Consider the following 18,358-nt stretch of genomic DNA (forward strand, 5'->3'; position numbering starts at 1 on the left):
ACTTACAGTAACACCGTTTAAAAAAATGACTGGAGGTAGAGCATTATCATGTGTTTTCTGTCGAATTCTTCGTGTGATAGAAATAAATCGCGAATCTCTTATGTGACAGGTTTAAGGTAAATGTTGTAGACATATGTTTGTTTCTTTTAGATTGCCACAATCGAAAAATTGAGGAATACAACCTGATATTTATTAGAAATCGGTATTATCAGTATGTTTTTCTCGGATAAATAATCCCAGTGATTTTTTTCATTTTTCCCCAGGTATTTTGATTAAGGCTGCAATGATACACCAACAGTTCGATTCGATTTCAGACACCCCGATTCCATTTTTTTCGATACGATTCATGTTAGTCCTATTAATATGACGTCGCTTTGAGATATTTTTGCTTCTGGGCAAAGCAACGTCATATCGAAATTGCTCAAAAACCCATAGCATGTTCCGACAGAAAATCGGGCGGAACGAAAAACAATGAAGACAGCGTGTATTTACATAATTTTTGACCTATTTATGAACAAAACTAAAAAATAAATACCTTTTGTCAAAATAATTAAACTGTCACATCCGAAAAATCATGATTAAATCCTCTCATGTATTTAAATTCCTTTTACAGCCGATAAACAAATGGCGGCCGTAAAGTGCGCGAAATCTGATTGGCGTATTCAAATGCAAGCGTTTAACTGAGTCAGAACAATTTAACGGAATATTTTTTTAACGAAATAATTGCCCATGCACCGTCAGTGTGTTCGAATATATTTTTCCGTTCAAAAATTTGGAATCAATCTGTAAAGCACCTTGCTTAACCAGTATGGCTGATAGACAAAAATAGATTGATGTTTATATTTTATTTTAAATTGATAAGTACATTCATTGAGAGTTTTTGTGTGTGATTGAGCATGAAATTGAAAGAAAAGAAGATAAGCTTTTGAATAAAGCTTGAAAGGCAAGATTATAGACAATTTTTCATTTTATTATGATGCTATGCGTTTTTGAGCAATAACTATTAGACGTCAGGCTTGACCGACAAAAACTATAACAAGCCTGTAACGTCTAATATATTGGACTAGGTCTGCATTAGTTTCCTGGTTCTGCATCTGTTTCCATTTCAAATATGTCATCGCCAAATCATCGTTTGCGGAACATCATTACATGACGTCATTAAATAAAAGTTGAATAAAAGTAAAGGAATTAAATTTCTAAAGCACAAAGCCCACATAATTTCATTAACTACAAACGTCAAAGTTTAATGTGTGATTTTTAGTAATTGAACTTCGCAACTTTCATTTTGACAGGAAGTGGAAAACTTACAGTAACACCGTTTAAAAAAATGACTGGAGGTAGAGCATTATCATGTGTTTTCTGTCGAATTCTTCATGTGATAGAAATAAATCGCCGAAACTCTTATGTGACAGGTTTAAGGTAAATGTTGTAGACATATGTTTGTTTCTTTTAGATTGCCACAATCGAAAAATTGAGGAATACAACCTGATATTTATTAGAAATCGGTATTATCAGTATGTTTTTCTCGGATAAATAATCCCAGTGATTTTTTTCATTTTTCCCCAGGTATTTTGATTAAGGCTGCAATGATACACCAAAAGTTCGATTCGATTTCAGACACCCCGATTCCATTTTTTTCGATATGATTCATGTTAGTCCTATTAATATGACGTCGCTTTGAGATATTTTTGCTTCTGGGCAAAGCAACGTCATATCGAAATTGCTCAAAAACCCATAGCATGTTCCGACAGAAAATCGGGCGGAACGAAAAACAATGAAGACAGCGTGTATTTACATAATTTTTGACCTATTTATGAACAAAACTAAAAAATAAATACCTTTTGTCAAAATAATTAAACTGTCACATCCGAAAAATCATGATTAAATCCTCTCATGTATTTAAATTCCTTTTACAGCCGATAAACAAATGGCGGCCGTAAAGTGCGCGAAATCTGATTGGCGTATTCAAATGCAAGCGTTTAACTGAGTCAGAACAATTTAACGAAATATTTTTTTAACGAAATAATTGCCCATGCACCGTCAGTGTGTTCGAATATATTTTTCCGTTCAAAAATTTGGAATCAATCTGTAAAGCACCTTGCTTAACCAGTATGGCTGATAGACAAAAATAGATTGATGTTTATATTTTATTTTAAATTGATAAGTACATTCATTGAGAGTTTTTGTGTGTGATTGAGCATGAAATTGAAAGAAAAGAAGATAAGCTTTTGAATAAAGCTTGAAAGGCAAGATTATAGACAATTTTTCATTTTATTATGATGCTATGCGTTTTTGAGCAATAACTATTAGACGTCAGGCTTGACCGACAAAAACTATAACAAGCCTGTAACGTCTAATATATTGGACTAGATTCATGTGTGATTTTTATTTCATATTTAGTTGACAATTCTGCTTATTTGCTGTAAAAGTTTGATGCCCTTGACAATTTTTGTGCCCCCACTATAGGGGGGGGGGGGCATTTAGATAAATTTACCCTTGACCATCCATCCGTCCGTCCGTTCCCTTTTTTGTGTCGCACATAGCTCAAAAAGTAATTGACCAAGAGTCATGAAACCTTACAGGATTGTTGATCAGCATGTGAAGTTGTGCACCTGGATATTTTCATCGTTGATATATTTAGTATTTTAAGAGTTATTGCCCTTGACTTAGTAAAAAATCGCAATTTTCAACTTGTGTCGCACGTAACTAAAAAAGTATTTGACCTAGAGTCATGAAACCTTACAAGAATGTTGCATAGCATGTGTAGTTGTGCACCTGGGTATTTTCATGTGGATATATTTAGTATTTTTAGAGTTATTGCCCTTGACTTAGTAAAAATTTCCAATTTTCAACATGTGTTGCACATAACTAAAAAGATTTGACCTAGAGTCATGAAACCTTACAAGAATATTGCTCAGCATGTGTAACTTGTGCATCTGGATATTTTCATGTGGATAAATTTAGTATTTTTAGAGTTATTGCCCTTGACTTAGTAAAAATTTCCAATTTTCAACTTGTGTTGCACGTAACTAAAGTATTTGACCTAGAGTCATGAAACCGTACAGGAATGTTGCTCAGCATGTGTAGTTGTAGGGTATTTTCGTATTGATATTTTTAGTATATTTAGAGTTATTGCCCTTGAATTAGTAAAAATTTACAATATTTAACTTGTGTTGCATGTAACTCAAAAGTTTATGACCTGAAAGCCTGAAAGTTTACAAGAATGTTGGTCAGCATGTGTACTTATGCACCTTGGGGTTTTCTTGTGGATTTATTCAGTATTTGTAGTATTTGCCCTTTACTTAATAAAAGAATTTTAGTTTTAAAACTTGGGCACATGTAACCCCAAAAAAAAAATTGACCTAGAGACATAAGATTGACATATCGGTGGAGTGTGGAGGCACCTGTGTCCTATAGACACATTTCTAGTTTTTTTATTATTTTTATTTTTTAGTTATCTCAACTTATTTTATCCCTAACTTACATTTATGATTTGTACAAGTGTTCATGAAACTTACTAAAAAGTGATTTATTTCAAATTATTTAGAAAACAATTCTAATCAAACAAGCACCTTGGCTTGTAACTGAAGCGTGGTTGCATGAAGTTAGTGGTATTTACCAGGCCTTGAAAGTTTGGGTCGGGTGAGGAAAATAATTGATTCAACTCACCTGACAGGGCAAGTGAGATTCTGCCGTTTAAAAAAATCAAACTACAGAGGCCATTTTGATCGCAATACTGTCAAATGAAAACTGAAATTTGACCTTATGAGTAGGTATAAAACTTTACTAAATGCATACGATATAAACGTATAATGAATCCATTCCGTAACAACAGCAGTATTCGACAATGTTTTATGGGCGTGTACATTAAATAAGTGTTCAGGTAATGTTGAAAATTATACAGATCTAGCAAAGGAATGAAAAGTGTTATAAACAATATTTAACAATATGTAAATGAATAAAGGCAATTATAATGATATACAATTATAACGATATAGACCGATAAATATTAAATTTGAGTTTTTTTTATTTTTACAAATTTTGTATGTCAGTCAAATTGCAGGACAAGTACATTGTATGAAGGGCGAGTAAATTTGAAGGGCTACTCGCCCATCAGGGCGAGTAACCCTAGAAAAAATTCATTGAGGCCTGTTTACCAACTTTGGACATGACACGCCGGCAAAGCATATCTTACATGTTGCTTTGTTTAATTCTTTACCCTCACAAAACCTGAAGTGTTTCCACACTTTGAATTTAAGTTTTGTTGGAGGATTTTTAGATTTATTTTGTTTACATTGACGTTTGAATCCATTATGATTTCCTGTGAGAAAATACAACATAATGCTCTCACTGATTGGATGTTTATTTTTGGTTGTGAATTGAAACGAAATTCTGATATTTGATATTGTAATTGAATCGGCACTGAATAGACTTGCCGTAGGTTTTCGATGCATCAGAACATAACGTTGCACCTCGAATTTTGATGGCCAATATTGGCTTATGTTCCAAATATAAAAAAAATATGTTTTTCCCATTTTCAAGGAGAAAATTCCCAATTCAAGGAAAAATCTACGGAAAGGGATTTTTTTCCTTATTTATTATTGCTGGTCGTAGATTATAGTTAATTACTAGGCTAGACTTTAGAAATTATGTGTCGGCTGCTATTTTTAGCATATTTGACACAGTATTATTTCTTCAATAATATCAGATTATGTTTCTCTCAAAATCTCTCAGATAACTTTGAGGGTTTAAAGTGTTATGGGTAAGGGTTAGTATCATCGTTAGATATGATATAAATGTGGAAGAATATGGATTATCATTATGGATTAAAGAACCTAGATAGAATTTGGATTATCATTATGGATTAAAGAACTTTTACTGTTGATTAATTGTATCAGATCAGGGCTCAGAAAACAATAGAGTTATTACCTCAGCTCAGGAAACGATGTTAAAAGAACGTTTTAGGGTCAGAAACTGTTGAACCTCAAAAAAAAGTTTGTTAAAAATAAACCTAAATCAAGATAGTTTTGATTGATATATTATAGCAGATGAGAATGGTGTATGTCACTTATGTGCTTAATATGAGCCGTGTCACGACAACACCAACATAATGGGTTTGCGACCAGCATGGATCCAGACCAGCATGCGCATGCGCGCAGTCTGATCAGGATCCATGCTGTTCGCTCAAAACCCTATTACAAGTAGAGAAACTGATAGCAAACAGCATGGATCCTGATCAGACTGCGCGGTCGCAAACCCATTATGTTGGTTTTGTCATGACGCGGCTCAATTATGATCATTGATGTTAATGAGACTGAATGATTGTCATTTTCATGTAAAAACTGGAGTAATGCTATGCTAAAGACTGTGCACTACTGGTTTGTGCTTGTGATTATTTGTGTTTATATAATAATATCATTTCATCTTATTATTTTTCATTTAACAATATTGGAAATTTTGAATATATATATATATAGTCAAATGACTGTCACGATAAGTGTGTGTACATGTATCTCAACTCAATTACAAAGAGTTAGATATTTAATTATTTTGAAACTAATTTTTTTACAATAGAAAGTAACATCTATGAACGAAAAATTCTTTTCCTTGTAATGTAGGGTACCTGCAGGGGCAGCATGTATAAACACTAAACGTACAATAACTTCATCACCATGGTTACAAGATAGTAACAAAGATGCAGACAAGGGATCAGAGTCGTCAAGTTCTTCAAGTTCAGATGATGAAAATTCCAGTAATAGCAGTAGTTCAGACTCGGATTCCGAGGTTAAAACGTAAGTTAAAGTATGTTTTGTATAATGCAAGGATCATGCTTGCACGAACCTTTTTATGGTTACAGAAATTTGTCTGTGGGAATAGTAGTTGCTGTTCTGTCATTCGGTCAATCTGTCCTTTCTTATCATCACACATACCATTTCTCACAGCTTCATTAATTATTATAAAATAACTACGTATATCAGATACATAATGGGAGCCACTATAGATATTTAAAAAAACAAAAACTGTATCAGATACGTAGACCAGAGCATAATCTTCTACTCTCATGAAGGGTCTTAATAATACTTGACACATAATTTATGTTCACCACCATTAGACGTTGTGTCGCCTACATGAATCTGTTCTGTGGGTCAAAGGTCAAGGTCACACTTAGAGATCTAAAGAAAACACTTGTCAAGAGTAATACTTCTACATGCAATGAGAGAATTCATTATGACTGGGTGCAAATGTTCACTACTGTGAGGTAGTGCCGTGCCACATGCAAAGTACAGGTCTTTGTGACTGTTGACACAATTTTCAATGGAGAATTTTAACTACATGTATTTGTAATATTTTCAGTGTTAAATCTTCACAGAAATCAGATGAAAAAGGGTTAGATATGTTTTCAATGCTGAGAGAAATGAAGGCTAGTGAAGAGAGATGGGGATCTCAACATAATGTGGAAACAAATCTTAAAAAGATTGAACACAGGTATAACCTTTTACTAAAAGAAATTGTTTTCCTTTATCTGCGGCTCACTTGACCTACATATTTGACCTACATATTATGTTTTCTGTAAGAAAGAAAATGTCTGTTTTGATTATGTAACTAAGGTCAAGTTTTACTATAGGTCAACCAGGGTAAAAACTAAGGCTTCTCTGGTAAACACACTTTTGATTGGATCATCATTATCTTAATTTTCAGATTAATGTAAATGAGACAGGTGTTCAATTACAGATCACTCCGGGTAAAAAAAAACTAGATAACTGGTGCAGTTCATAAGGAAAAACTTGTTAATTAACTGGATATTAAATCTAAAAAAATATTGAAATCTGCTCAGAATTCATGATGTATGTAATGATTTTAAGACCAAGATTATCAAAAACTAGGCCATCAAGTGAAATTTTGAGAAAAGGTTTTTTCTGATCAAGTACTTTCTCTGAAAATCTATTACCTTTAAATTTGCATTTTATAAATTTCATATAAACAGAAATAATAAGCTACATTTCGTTTATATCGACTGCCATTCTTATTTTGGTTTCCAGACTTTGGTTCCCATCAACTCCTGTTCTTATTTTGGTGTCCAAACTACTGAGTTTTATATAAGCTACAACCTCCTAGCAAAATCTAAAGTTCAATTGAATTCTGTTTTGCATAAAAACTCCACATTTGTGAACATAAATAAACAACAATAGCTGGGAATATTTTTGTCCTAATTAAAGGGTATATTTCTGCATTTAACACCATTATTACTTCTTTTATTCATTGAATACTATTGTGAATGGTAGGCCAAGTTCACCATGAAGGTATAATGGTAAAAGTTTGTTTGTAATAATTTGTCGATAAGATGGAAAAATGTTACTGAAAACCATTAAATTGCTTATTAAAAGTGCAACAATGTAAGGTTTCAATTACCAGTGCATATGCATGAATTTATCATAATATTCATTTGCATGTTAAAATTTGTATACAAACTTCAGTGTTATGGTGGGGTTTTCAGATTTCAGTGTTATGGTGGGGTTTTCCTTTTAAAATCATAATTTCAGATTTTCAACACTACCCTAGCTATTATATAAAAAGTTGAACAGAACTATAAGAATGCTTAGTTTTTAAGACCATGACAAAGTATTTTTACATATTCATAAAATTGAGCTTTAAAGTTTTTTTTATCACCACAATATTGACATTGTCTACAAGATACTTTTGTTTTCAATTTCTGTTTTTGAATTATAGTATTTGTTACTTTAAATGAAACTGCAAGGGAGGTAACTTAGAATGAAGCAAAACAAATTTGTAGTTTACAATGTATTTTATATATTACAACATATTTCAATTATGAGATCTTGCTCATGCAAATCATATCCTCAGGTTAGCTGTTAAAAGCTGTCACGAACCTCTTATATATAGAGATTATTGAATGAGAGTAGTTTTAATACTAAATTTATTGAACGAGATGAATAAAATCATATTGTGTGAGTCTCTGGCAAGCATATTAATATTGTTTTATTCAACAAGTTAAAATAAATTTAGAATTGAGTTTGCATGAATATAACATTCTATTATCACATATTCAAAAAAAAAATGGCTGAAAGTCCAAAAGAGCCAATTTTCATTGACACACCTATAGTAATGTAATGCTTTAACACTATGTTTGTATGTAACACAAATGATGTCATGTCAGTGTTTCTACGACTAGTGTAATATCAGTGTTTTTAAATGGCTTTATTACAATCCTGTGTTGTAGTTTATGTGATAAATGTACATATGCACTGTATGATGATAATTCATCAACTAATTTAGTATTAATATTACAGTATTGATAAAGAACTGGTAACAGAAGCTATAGAACTATCCAAGAAGTTACCAGGGGAACCAGGAGAGTCAGAACATGATCTGATTTCTCAACTGTTGGGCCAATTTGAGACAACGGCCAATCAGAAACAAGGGGCTGCACCAGCAACAAAACCACCTATAGTAGAGGATATTCAAGAATCACCCGAAATACAGAAAGCTATAAAAATGCGTAAAGCAGAGGAAAAGAAAATGCCACAAGAACCAGATATAAGGTATATTTAAATATTTAATAGGATAAAAATTTACTATATTATATAATGGTCAGTGTAGAAAATTATCAACTCCAAATTTTCATTTTTGAAGGAGCATAATAATGTACATGGAACAAAAAAAATTGTGAATTTATTGAATGTGCAGATGGTCCGAAATCGATTGCGTGTAAATTGATTAATAAACTTTAGTTAAACCTATAGACCTTTCCAGTGTTATAACAATTTCATGCAAATTGGATGACTTGCTATCCAGTGCCTACACTTGCATATATACATATTCACTGGTTGATGTGGTTTATACAAAAGAATGCAATGTTTTGTTTGTGATACTGTTTTAGACCAATTGACCTAGAATTGAGTAGAATATGCAGGACTAAATTTCCTGCTGCTAAAATCAGGAAACGTCCAGAATGGCCTTGACATATGAGCAGTCATAATAAGATTCATTCTGGTTTGTTCCATGCCCTGATTTAAAATATGATTACAAATTGTCTTCTTCACTGCATTGATATATTTGTTTTGGTGACATTTTCTTTTCAGTACTATTTTGGGGAGTTTAAATATCAGTCCAAGCTTAGGTAAAGGTAAGTATAATGTTTCAAGTTACTTATACTCAGTCTCTGTTTATAATATACTACCTATGTTAACCCTGACAAGGTTTACTTTTTACAGTCAATATGGTGGCCAAGAGGTCTGCAATTTGTCATTGTCGTAAGACAGTTCATGATAGCCTGCACTAACGTTGTAATCAATTTTTATACATGTAGTATGCAAGCTGCATTTAATAAATGCATAAAAGACATTTTGCAAAATACTAAGCATTTTTATAATTTGTTAAACTTTTGTTAAGTGTTGTAATCGATCTGATCAAATATTGTTCAGAAATTGAGATGGTAAAAGCTATATCTCTCAGAGAGTCTGTAACACTTATTTTGTATACAAATCTTAACATATTGATGATTGTACATGAGCACAGGCAGATCAAAATGTCACATTGTTAGGCTTTCAAAAAGCAGTAAATGTTATACGTAACACAAATAAAACTTATTTTAAAACAGAATCCAGCTATTTCTGTTGTTATGAAATTTATAAAATGCAGCTAGCAATTTGATAACAGAAACATTTTAAGTGAAAAAAATTTGGGGTTACCATTCTCATTTTCGAGTTATCTGCCCTAAAATTTGACTTTTTTGCTAGATAATGAAACTGGAAATGTTTCTACTTTGTTAAATTATTTGATAATTAATTGTATTATCATACATTGTTTTGTTTTAAGTTGGGTATATTTAAATTAGCAAGCTATTATAAATATTGAGATCAAACTTGGTACCTTATAAGTGTTTTTTTCTGCGGGCTCCAAATTCTGCAGTTTTTCCAAATTTTGGCATGTTTTTATTTCTGCGGACTTTATCTCTGTGGCACATTCTCTGGACAAAACGTGATTTAAAGTCTGCAACTTGTCTTTAGTATCAAAGTCAAAGTCACATTACTCTACCTATTATATTTGCATGTACATATTCGCATTTGTTTATCGTCGTCACTGCAAAACTGTATAGTAATTATAAACAATTATACTGCTTGCTTGCAAACAAATGTAATGCCCAACAATAAAAAGGTATGCATCTTTTGATCAGGTGAAATGACGTGTGAAAATTACACCCCGGTAGTATCTTTAATTTAATAAAATTGATAGAAGTTTACCGTAAATCAGATGACAATTAAAGTTTACAACGATTATATATCAATATACGGGTTGAAATGGTTTGAAATATCTTTATTCTTAAATTAGCATAATTAACAATAAGTAAATCCTTACAAACACAGATATCATACTTAACCAACGGTTATAATCTGTTAGTTGTTATTACTTTAGACAGTTTAATGACTGATTTTGCAGTATTAATCAAGCTATTTCTACCTTGTGACTAAGGCAGTAAGGGTTATTTTTGCATATTCTGACTTTCTTTTTTTTGGTAATTTTCCTATATTTTGCAAATTATTTTCTTTGTTTACTTGACAATGTTTTACTTTTTACGTTTGAAAAATTTTCATAAAAATTATCATGAATCTAGAGGCGTGCTACTTTAAGAATAGTTAAGTAAACTGTCCATCTTGCAGCTGTCTTGAAAAGAATTTTATTGTGTTTTATTTTTTTAAATAATCTTTTCAGATGAGGAAAAAGACGTTAAGAGACTGAGATTCAGGTAAGCTGCTTGTTTTCCTATCCCATAAATAATTTAACTTTGAAAATATTGATGTAATACATGCTCATAAATTAGTTTTATTGGAGAAAAAGGACATTTTCTTGAATATTGATGAAGGTTTTCATAGAAAAGGTCACATGAACGCTTAGTTATACAATTCAGTAAATTTGACCAATTCTTATGGTTTTGTAATATTTAAGCCCCTTTTACTTTGGAAAATGTCATGAAAATTATAGTAATGTCTTATTTGAGAGCATGATAGGAGGTCACTGTCCAAAGCCCATAACTCTAATGTTGATTTTGACAGAATCACAGCTCTTTTTGAACTTAAATTTTTTTACAGTATCCAGGCTCTTGTTTTACTATCAAGCACTGAGAATAGTCGAGCAAGCTGCCATACCAGAGCTTTTCTTTCACTGTATTGTCATTTTAATGGAAATGTACTCAGATCATTCTTTTAATTTAGACGCTTTGGGGAGATTTTTATGATTCTCTACCGAATGTAGACTAATACACTGAATGAGTGGCCATTGGCATGCATGTGAAAGAGTTAATCTAGTTTTTGTTTTCACTTCTATTATGTTATATATTGTATCATTACAGGCAGCCATCTAAATTATTTCAAGGAAAACCATTGGGTATCTTTAAACCCAAGGATATGAAATCAGCAAAACCTGGTAAATACTTATTCATTTTGTGGTTCATACTGTGAATCAATAAGCAGAGTGTTTTTGAGAATTTTACTTACACTTCAGGTGCCTGTTTGTGTCTGAAATAATGCATAGAGGGGCATTTTAGGTCTTCCTGCACCAGTAAAACTAGTATGTAGCCATATGACCTATACTGTGTTGGTGTGATGTAAATCCCAATCAAACAAAATTATATTTTAGACTTTACATTCTGCCATTTGTCTCAAGATAATGTTTAAGTGTAAAATGTATGATACATACATGATCAAACCAGTGGTTCATTTAAACCCTTAGAACATGCTGATGTGATGGGCAATGCAACATATTGTGATAATAATTTTGTAGCTCATTTTATGGTTGTGGCCTCCATACCTCCTTTAAGTTGCTTCTGTCAAGTGACATTTAGCCCTACTTGATTTTCGTCTGTCCCAGATTTGTGTTTTTAGCACAAAATAACATATGAATTCACAAAGATGGTATAAATACTGATACACACCATGTAGCACCAAGAAAGAGCTTTGATTTATTTATTTGATAAACTTGATTAGTACATGTATTTTCATTTTTAGCTCACCTGTCACAAAGTGACAGGGTGAGCTTTTGTGATCGCTTTTCATCCGGCGTCCGTCCGGCGTCCGTCCGTAAACTTTTACTTTAAATGACATCTCCTCATAAACCACTAAGCCAATTTCATCCAAACTTCACAGGAATGTTCCTTTGGTGGTCACCTTAAAAAATTGTTCAAAGAATTTAATTCCATGCAGAACTCTGGTTGCCATGGCAACCGAAAGAAAAAACTTTAAATATCTTCTTTTAAAAAACCCTAAGAGCTAGAGCTTAGATATTTGGCATGAAACATCTTCTAGTGAGTGTCTACCAAGTTTGTTCAAATAAAATCTCTGGGGTCAAAATTGGCCCCGCCCCAGGGGGTCATTGATTTTCCTTATATGCATATAGTAAAAACTTAAAAAATCTTGTTTTAAAGAACCCAAAGAGCTAGAGCAAAGATATTCAGCATGAAACATCTTCTAATGAGTGTCTACCAAGTTTGTTCAAATAAAAGCCCTGGGGTCAAAATTGGCCCCGCCCCAGGGGGTCATTGATTTTCCCTATATGCATATAGTAAAAACTTAAAAAATCTTCTTTTAAAGAACTCAAAGAGCTAGAGCTAAGATATTCAGCATGAAACATCTTCTAATGGGTGTCTACCAAGTTTGTTCTAATAAAAGCCCTGGGGTCAAAATTGGCCCCGCCCCGGGGGGTCATTGATTTTCCTTATATGTGTATAGCAAAAACTTAAATAATCATCTTTGAAAAAACCCAAATAGCTAGAGTTTAGATATTAAGCATGAAATATCTTCTAGTAAGTGTCTACAAAGTTTGTTCAAATAATAGCCCTGGGGTCAAAATTGGCCCAGCCCGGGGGGGTTATTGATTTTCAATATATGCATATAGTAAAAACTTAAAAAATCTTCTTTGAAAAACCCAAATAGCTAGAGTTTAGATATTAAGCATGAAACATCTTCTAGTAAGTGTCTACAAAGTTTGTTCAAATAAAAGCCCTGGGGTCAAAACTGGCGTCGCCCCAGGGGTGTCATTGTTTTTAACTATATGTGTGTAGTAAAAACTTAAAAATCTTCTTTTAAAAAACCCAATGAGCTAGAGCTTAGATGTTTAGCATGAAATATCTTCTTATGGATGTCTACCAAGTTTGATCAAATAAAAGCCCTTGGGTGAAAATTGGCCCTGCCGGGGGGGGGGGGGGGGGTTTAAAATCATTGTTTTTCATTACATGTGTGTAGTAAAAACTTAACATTGTGAAACATCTTCTAATGAGTGTCTTCCAAGTTTGTTCAAATAAAAGCCCTGGGGTTTTTAAACTGGCCCCGCTCCGGGGGCCTATATACAGGTGAGCGACCTCAGGGCCATCATGGCCCTCTTGTTTATGATTTAATGCCCAACAATATAAAAACACATTCCACATTCATAATAATGTAAGTTTAAAAGGACTCAGATATTATAATAACTCCAAATATAATTGATATACAGTCGACATTGTATTAAGAGACCACTCAAGGGACTGCCAAAAAGTGGTCTCTTAATAAAGTGGTCTCTCAATAGAATTCTGGAAAATTCGAGACTTTATTATACGACAAGTCATAGATATAATAACATATTTTTATAAAAACAAAAACTGTACAATATTATATAATCATTATGTATTACAGTTTCATAATTACATTTATGCCTTTTGTTTAAAAAAGTCATCAATATGTGTTTGTTTTTTTTAGTAGAAATTTGTGTACAAATGTGATCTACGCTCATAATACTATTAACAGGTCATTTTGACCTTGAAACAAAGCATATTGTCATATATTATTAATATGTTCATACACATCTATACACATCTTCTGCTGAACATACTTTCAAATCATCAGCCAGACCTCTATAGATATTTTTCATGCAATGAGTTTTAAAGTTCATGATTTTTTCAGCAATTAGTTTTCACACTACCCCGATTTCAAAACATTAAAGTTTGAGAGATCTTAGATTATCATTATATATATTTTTATTTTAATTTATTTTTTTTTTTTTGTCGAAGGGTCATATTTAATGGGGTACTACATGTATTTTATAAAGCATCAGATGAGCATCTAGATCTACACCATCAGCAATGAAAGGCTGTAATGTTTAGTCCACTACGTTTCACGATTTTATTTTTACTACAAACGATGGCATTTGCTATTTACTCAGACTCAATTCCATGCATGATTTCCTCATTCAATTTATCCGGTATTGTTAGTTTTCTGTCATTTTTTCGCTCGTTCCGACGTCATTTTCGATGATTTTCTGGAAGGGAGGTCACTCTGAGCACATGACAAAACTGTGCCAATGCGGTGTTGTGATACGTTATTGCTCTGACAAAATATGTCACAATAAATATTACTATCGGAAATTAAACTGTTTCTTTCTTTCCGATTTTAAAACGATTGCAATTGTTATTAATTTCGTTTATAAACGGCAATTATTTGTGACGGTCTAATTGACGGCCGTTTAATAGATACTTTAAGACCGATGACCATGAAAAATATTTGTTTGTTTAAACCTACTCGCTAATTACACAGGTGAGAATGTCCGTAGGAACGATTGTTTGTCACGGCCGTTTAATAGATACTTTAACACTGAATTTTGTACATTTGGGCGGACATTTAGTGGCCGCTGGCCGCGATATAAAATCGTCGTTTAATGGAATTAACTTATATAGTAAAAATCATCGGGAGGGATTTTATGCGGCCGCTTAATAAAAAAGTCGCTCAATAAAGGTGGAGGCAAGTACGATGCCGACTGTATAAGAAATATTTAACATTTTAACAAGTGATAAGACGTACCTCTCATTAGGCCTAGCAGGCATGAACCCTTACCAGAACTATTATGTTAAATGGACTTGTCCATCTTTCAATCTGGATAAAACCATTTATTATTTTTTTGGAAAATTTCAAAGTTAAACATGTACTGACTGAATAGCAAACAGTGTAAACACTGATCTGACAACTGAATGTGCTAGCTGGTCTTGGTCTGCACTGGTGTATGGGTAGATTCTGTTGCCACTAGCAGGCGAAGAGTTTAAGTATTTTTGATAAATTAAAGCAAAAATTAATAGCAAGGTATGTTCGAATATTTGGTAATTATTTTTCAGAGAAAAGAAGTTTGTTTGATGAAGTAGAGGAAGAGGAAAGAAATGAAATGAATTTTTATCCTCCGTCTAATGCCTTCGAAGAGCAAATACAATGGACAAGGGAAGGGAAACTCTGGACATTTCCTATAGATAATGAAGCTGGTAATGTTTTTACTTTGTTTAATTGTTTGATAATGAATTGTATTATCAGACATTGTTGTAATTAATTTAAGGTGGGTATTATTAAATTAGTAACCTTCAGCAGCAAGTTTATATGAAAACCCTGGTTGGGATTGCTTTTAGAACATCTAGGTTCAAGGTCAAGGTCACTGTAATTACAAAGAGAAAAAGGGTTTTTGGATGATAAAAGTTAGCAAAGTGATATTGCCATCAAACCTTCAAATCTGGTATTTAGTACTGCCATTTGGACACTTTGCTTGGGATTTCTTTTGCACCATCCATTAAAAAACATGATTATCACTATTTTAGTTATCTTACTTAGTTATCATTCTGGTTGTTATCTTTTTAGCTCACCTGTCACAAAGTGACAGGGTGAGCTTTTGTGATCACTTTTCGTCCGGCGTCCGTCCGTCCGTAAACTTTTACTTTAAATGACATCTCCTCATAAACCACTAAGCCAATTTCATCCAAACTTCACAGGAATGTTCCTTTGGTGGTCACCTTTAAAAATTGTTCAAAGAATTTAATTCCATGCAGAACTCTGGTTGCCATGGCAACCGAAAGAAAATATCTTCTTTTAAAAAACCATAAGAGCTTAGATATTTGGCATGAAACATCTTCTAGTGAGTGTCTACCAAGTTTGTTCAAATAAAAGCCCTGGGGTCAAAATTGGCCCCGCCCCGGGGGGTCATTGATTTTCCCTATATGCATATAGTAAAAACTTAAAAAATCTTCTTTTAAAGAACCCAAAGAGCTAGAGCTAAGATATTTAGCATGAAATATGTTCTAATGAGTGTCTACAAAGTTTGTTCAAATAAAAGCCCCAGGGTCAAAATTGGCCCCGCCCCGGGGGGTCATTGATTTTCCCTATATGCATATAGTAAAAACTTAAAAAATCTTCTTTTAAAGAACTCAAAGAGCTATGGCTAAGATATTGAGCATCAAACATGTTCTAATAGGTGTCTACCAAGTTTGTTCAAATAAAAGCCCTGGGATCAAAATTGGCCCCGCCCCAGGGGGTCATTGATTTTCCCTATATGCATATAGTAAAAACTTTAAAAATCTTCTTTGAAAAAATCCAAATAACTAGAGTTAAGATATTAAGCATGAAACATATTTTAGTGAGTGTCTACAAATTTTGTTCAAATAAAAGATCTGGGGTCAAAATTGGCCCCGCCCCGGGGGTCATTGATTTTCTTTATATGTGTATAGCAAAAACTTAAAATCTTCTTTGAAAAAACCCAAATAGCTAGAGTTTAGATATTAAGCATGAAACATCTTCTAGTAAGTGTCTACAAAGTTTGTTCAAATAAAAGCCCTGGCCCCGCCCCAGGGGTGTCATTGTTTTTAACTATATGTGTATAGTAAAAACTTTAAAAAAAATCTTCTTTTAAAAAGCCCAATGAGCTAGAGCTTAGATGTTTAGCATGAAACATCTTCTTATGGGTGTCTACCAAGTTAATGCAAATAAAAGCCCTTGGATTAAATTGGCCCTGCAACTTTGGGGGGGGGGGTGGGGGTTGGGGGGGCCTATATACAGGTGAGCGACCTCAGGGCCATCATGGCCCTCTTGTTCTTGTTTATTATATAGTTAGATATAGATAATTTAATTTAGTTAGCTATCATTTACATTGCTATCACTAAGCTGTCATTTTCACAGTTTAGTTAGTTATCATTTATTAAGATACTATTTAAATAATTTAAATTTAACTTAGTTGCCTTGTTTATACATGTATATAGTAAATACATGTACATGTAGTATACTTGTACAATGCAGTAAGATAGTCATGAAAATTATGTATAATAAAGATCGTTTTATAATAAAACCATCCATGTTAAAGATCCTGTATAAGTGAAATTTTATATATGTATATAATTATGCTTATAAAACAATTTTCAAACATCGAAGAATATGTAAAATATGTACTGCAAATATTTGTACATATATGTAATTGTTAAAGTATATGCATTCATTTCTTATTGAAAATTTTGACCTACACTTTCTAGAAAATGAATTTTTTATTACCTCCCTTTATTTACATGAAATGTTAAATTCGGTAATATCTTTATAAATAATGCTTCTTGGAACTTCCAATATTGACAAATCTTAATTTGAGCATCATATTTATAATATAAAACCATAGAAAAATTGTATTACAGGATATTTAAGAATAATGTCAGCCTCTTTGCTGATAAAGATATCATGGTTGTTGATGTACAAATAAATGTTTATTGAAATACATGATTGTATTTACCTTGTCTTGTAGGTTGGGAGGAGGAAATGAATGTAGAATTTTATGAACATGTATTCCTAGATGATCAGTTGCTTGATTTTCCTAAGAAAGGACCAATACGTCACTTTATGGAGCTAGTAACCATCGCCCTTTCAAAGAACCCCTACTTGACCGTGACACAGAAACGTGAACATATAGATTGGTATAGGGAATATTTCAAGAGTAAATATGACATTTTAGAACCTCGACTTGGCAAGGATGGTGTCATACAATCACAGGCATGATGTTTGAATAGCTGAAGTTTGTGTGAAGTGTTAATAAAATGTTTCAATTATAGATTGATGTTTTTTTGACTTTTGAAATCTATTTTGAATTGTAGTGAATTCAGTTGTGACCATGTAACTAGTGCCTCATGTTCAAAGTAGATTGGTAATGCCAAAAAGCAAAATTAATAGCAGAAATAGCAAAAAAAAATCATTATTTTCTTTCAAATAAACATTTCTTTTTAATGAAATTTTAGTAAATGATGTAAAATTATTTTTTGAAATTTATGGTTAGCTCTGATACGAGTATATAATTGATTATAAAGAAAAAATGATGGATAATACAATATAACCTGAATCCACAAAACTTCAGAAAAATTCTGGCCCGCTTCTATAAATAGAAACATGCAATTCTATAAATAGAAACACGCATTCTATAAACAGAAACAAGCAATTCTATAAATAGAAACATGCAATTCTATAAATAGAAAATTCTATAAATAGAAACATGCAATTCTATAAATAGAAACACGCAATTCTATAAATAGAAA

At 32.5% G+C, this 18,358-nt stretch overlaps 1 protein-coding gene across 2 annotated transcripts; it reads left to right on the plus strand.

Annotated features, from left to right (window-relative positions):
- Positions 1–2: 2 nt before the first annotated feature.
- LOC132718285 (small ribosomal subunit protein mS31-like) lies at positions 3–17,880 on the plus strand. 2 transcript variants are annotated; one of them, XM_060701973.1, is made up of 9 exons: positions 3–116; positions 5,619–5,792; positions 6,355–6,486; positions 8,310–8,561; positions 9,102–9,145; positions 10,732–10,765; positions 11,369–11,442; positions 15,152–15,292; positions 17,578–17,880. In XM_060701973.1, exons 1-9 carry the CDS (start codon positions 49–51, stop codon positions 17,826–17,828), a joined length of 1,170 nt encoding a protein of 389 aa, XP_060557956.1. In that variant the 5' UTR covers positions 3–48; the 3' UTR covers positions 17,829–17,880. The 2 variants fall into 2 exon arrangements, with proteins under 2 accessions (XP_060557956.1, XP_060557955.1); XM_060701972.1 differs by lacking the exon at positions 3–116 and adding an exon at positions 1,274–1,419.
- Positions 17,881–18,358: the final 478 nt, after the last annotated feature.

The sequence above is a fragment of the Ruditapes philippinarum genome, unplaced genomic scaffold (genome assembly GCF_026571515.1).
Source record: "Ruditapes philippinarum isolate M1 unplaced genomic scaffold, ASM2657151v2 ctg8317_1_1_1_1, whole genome shotgun sequence".
NCBI classification, from domain to species: Eukaryota; Metazoa; Mollusca; class Bivalvia; order Venerida; family Veneridae; genus Ruditapes; species Ruditapes philippinarum.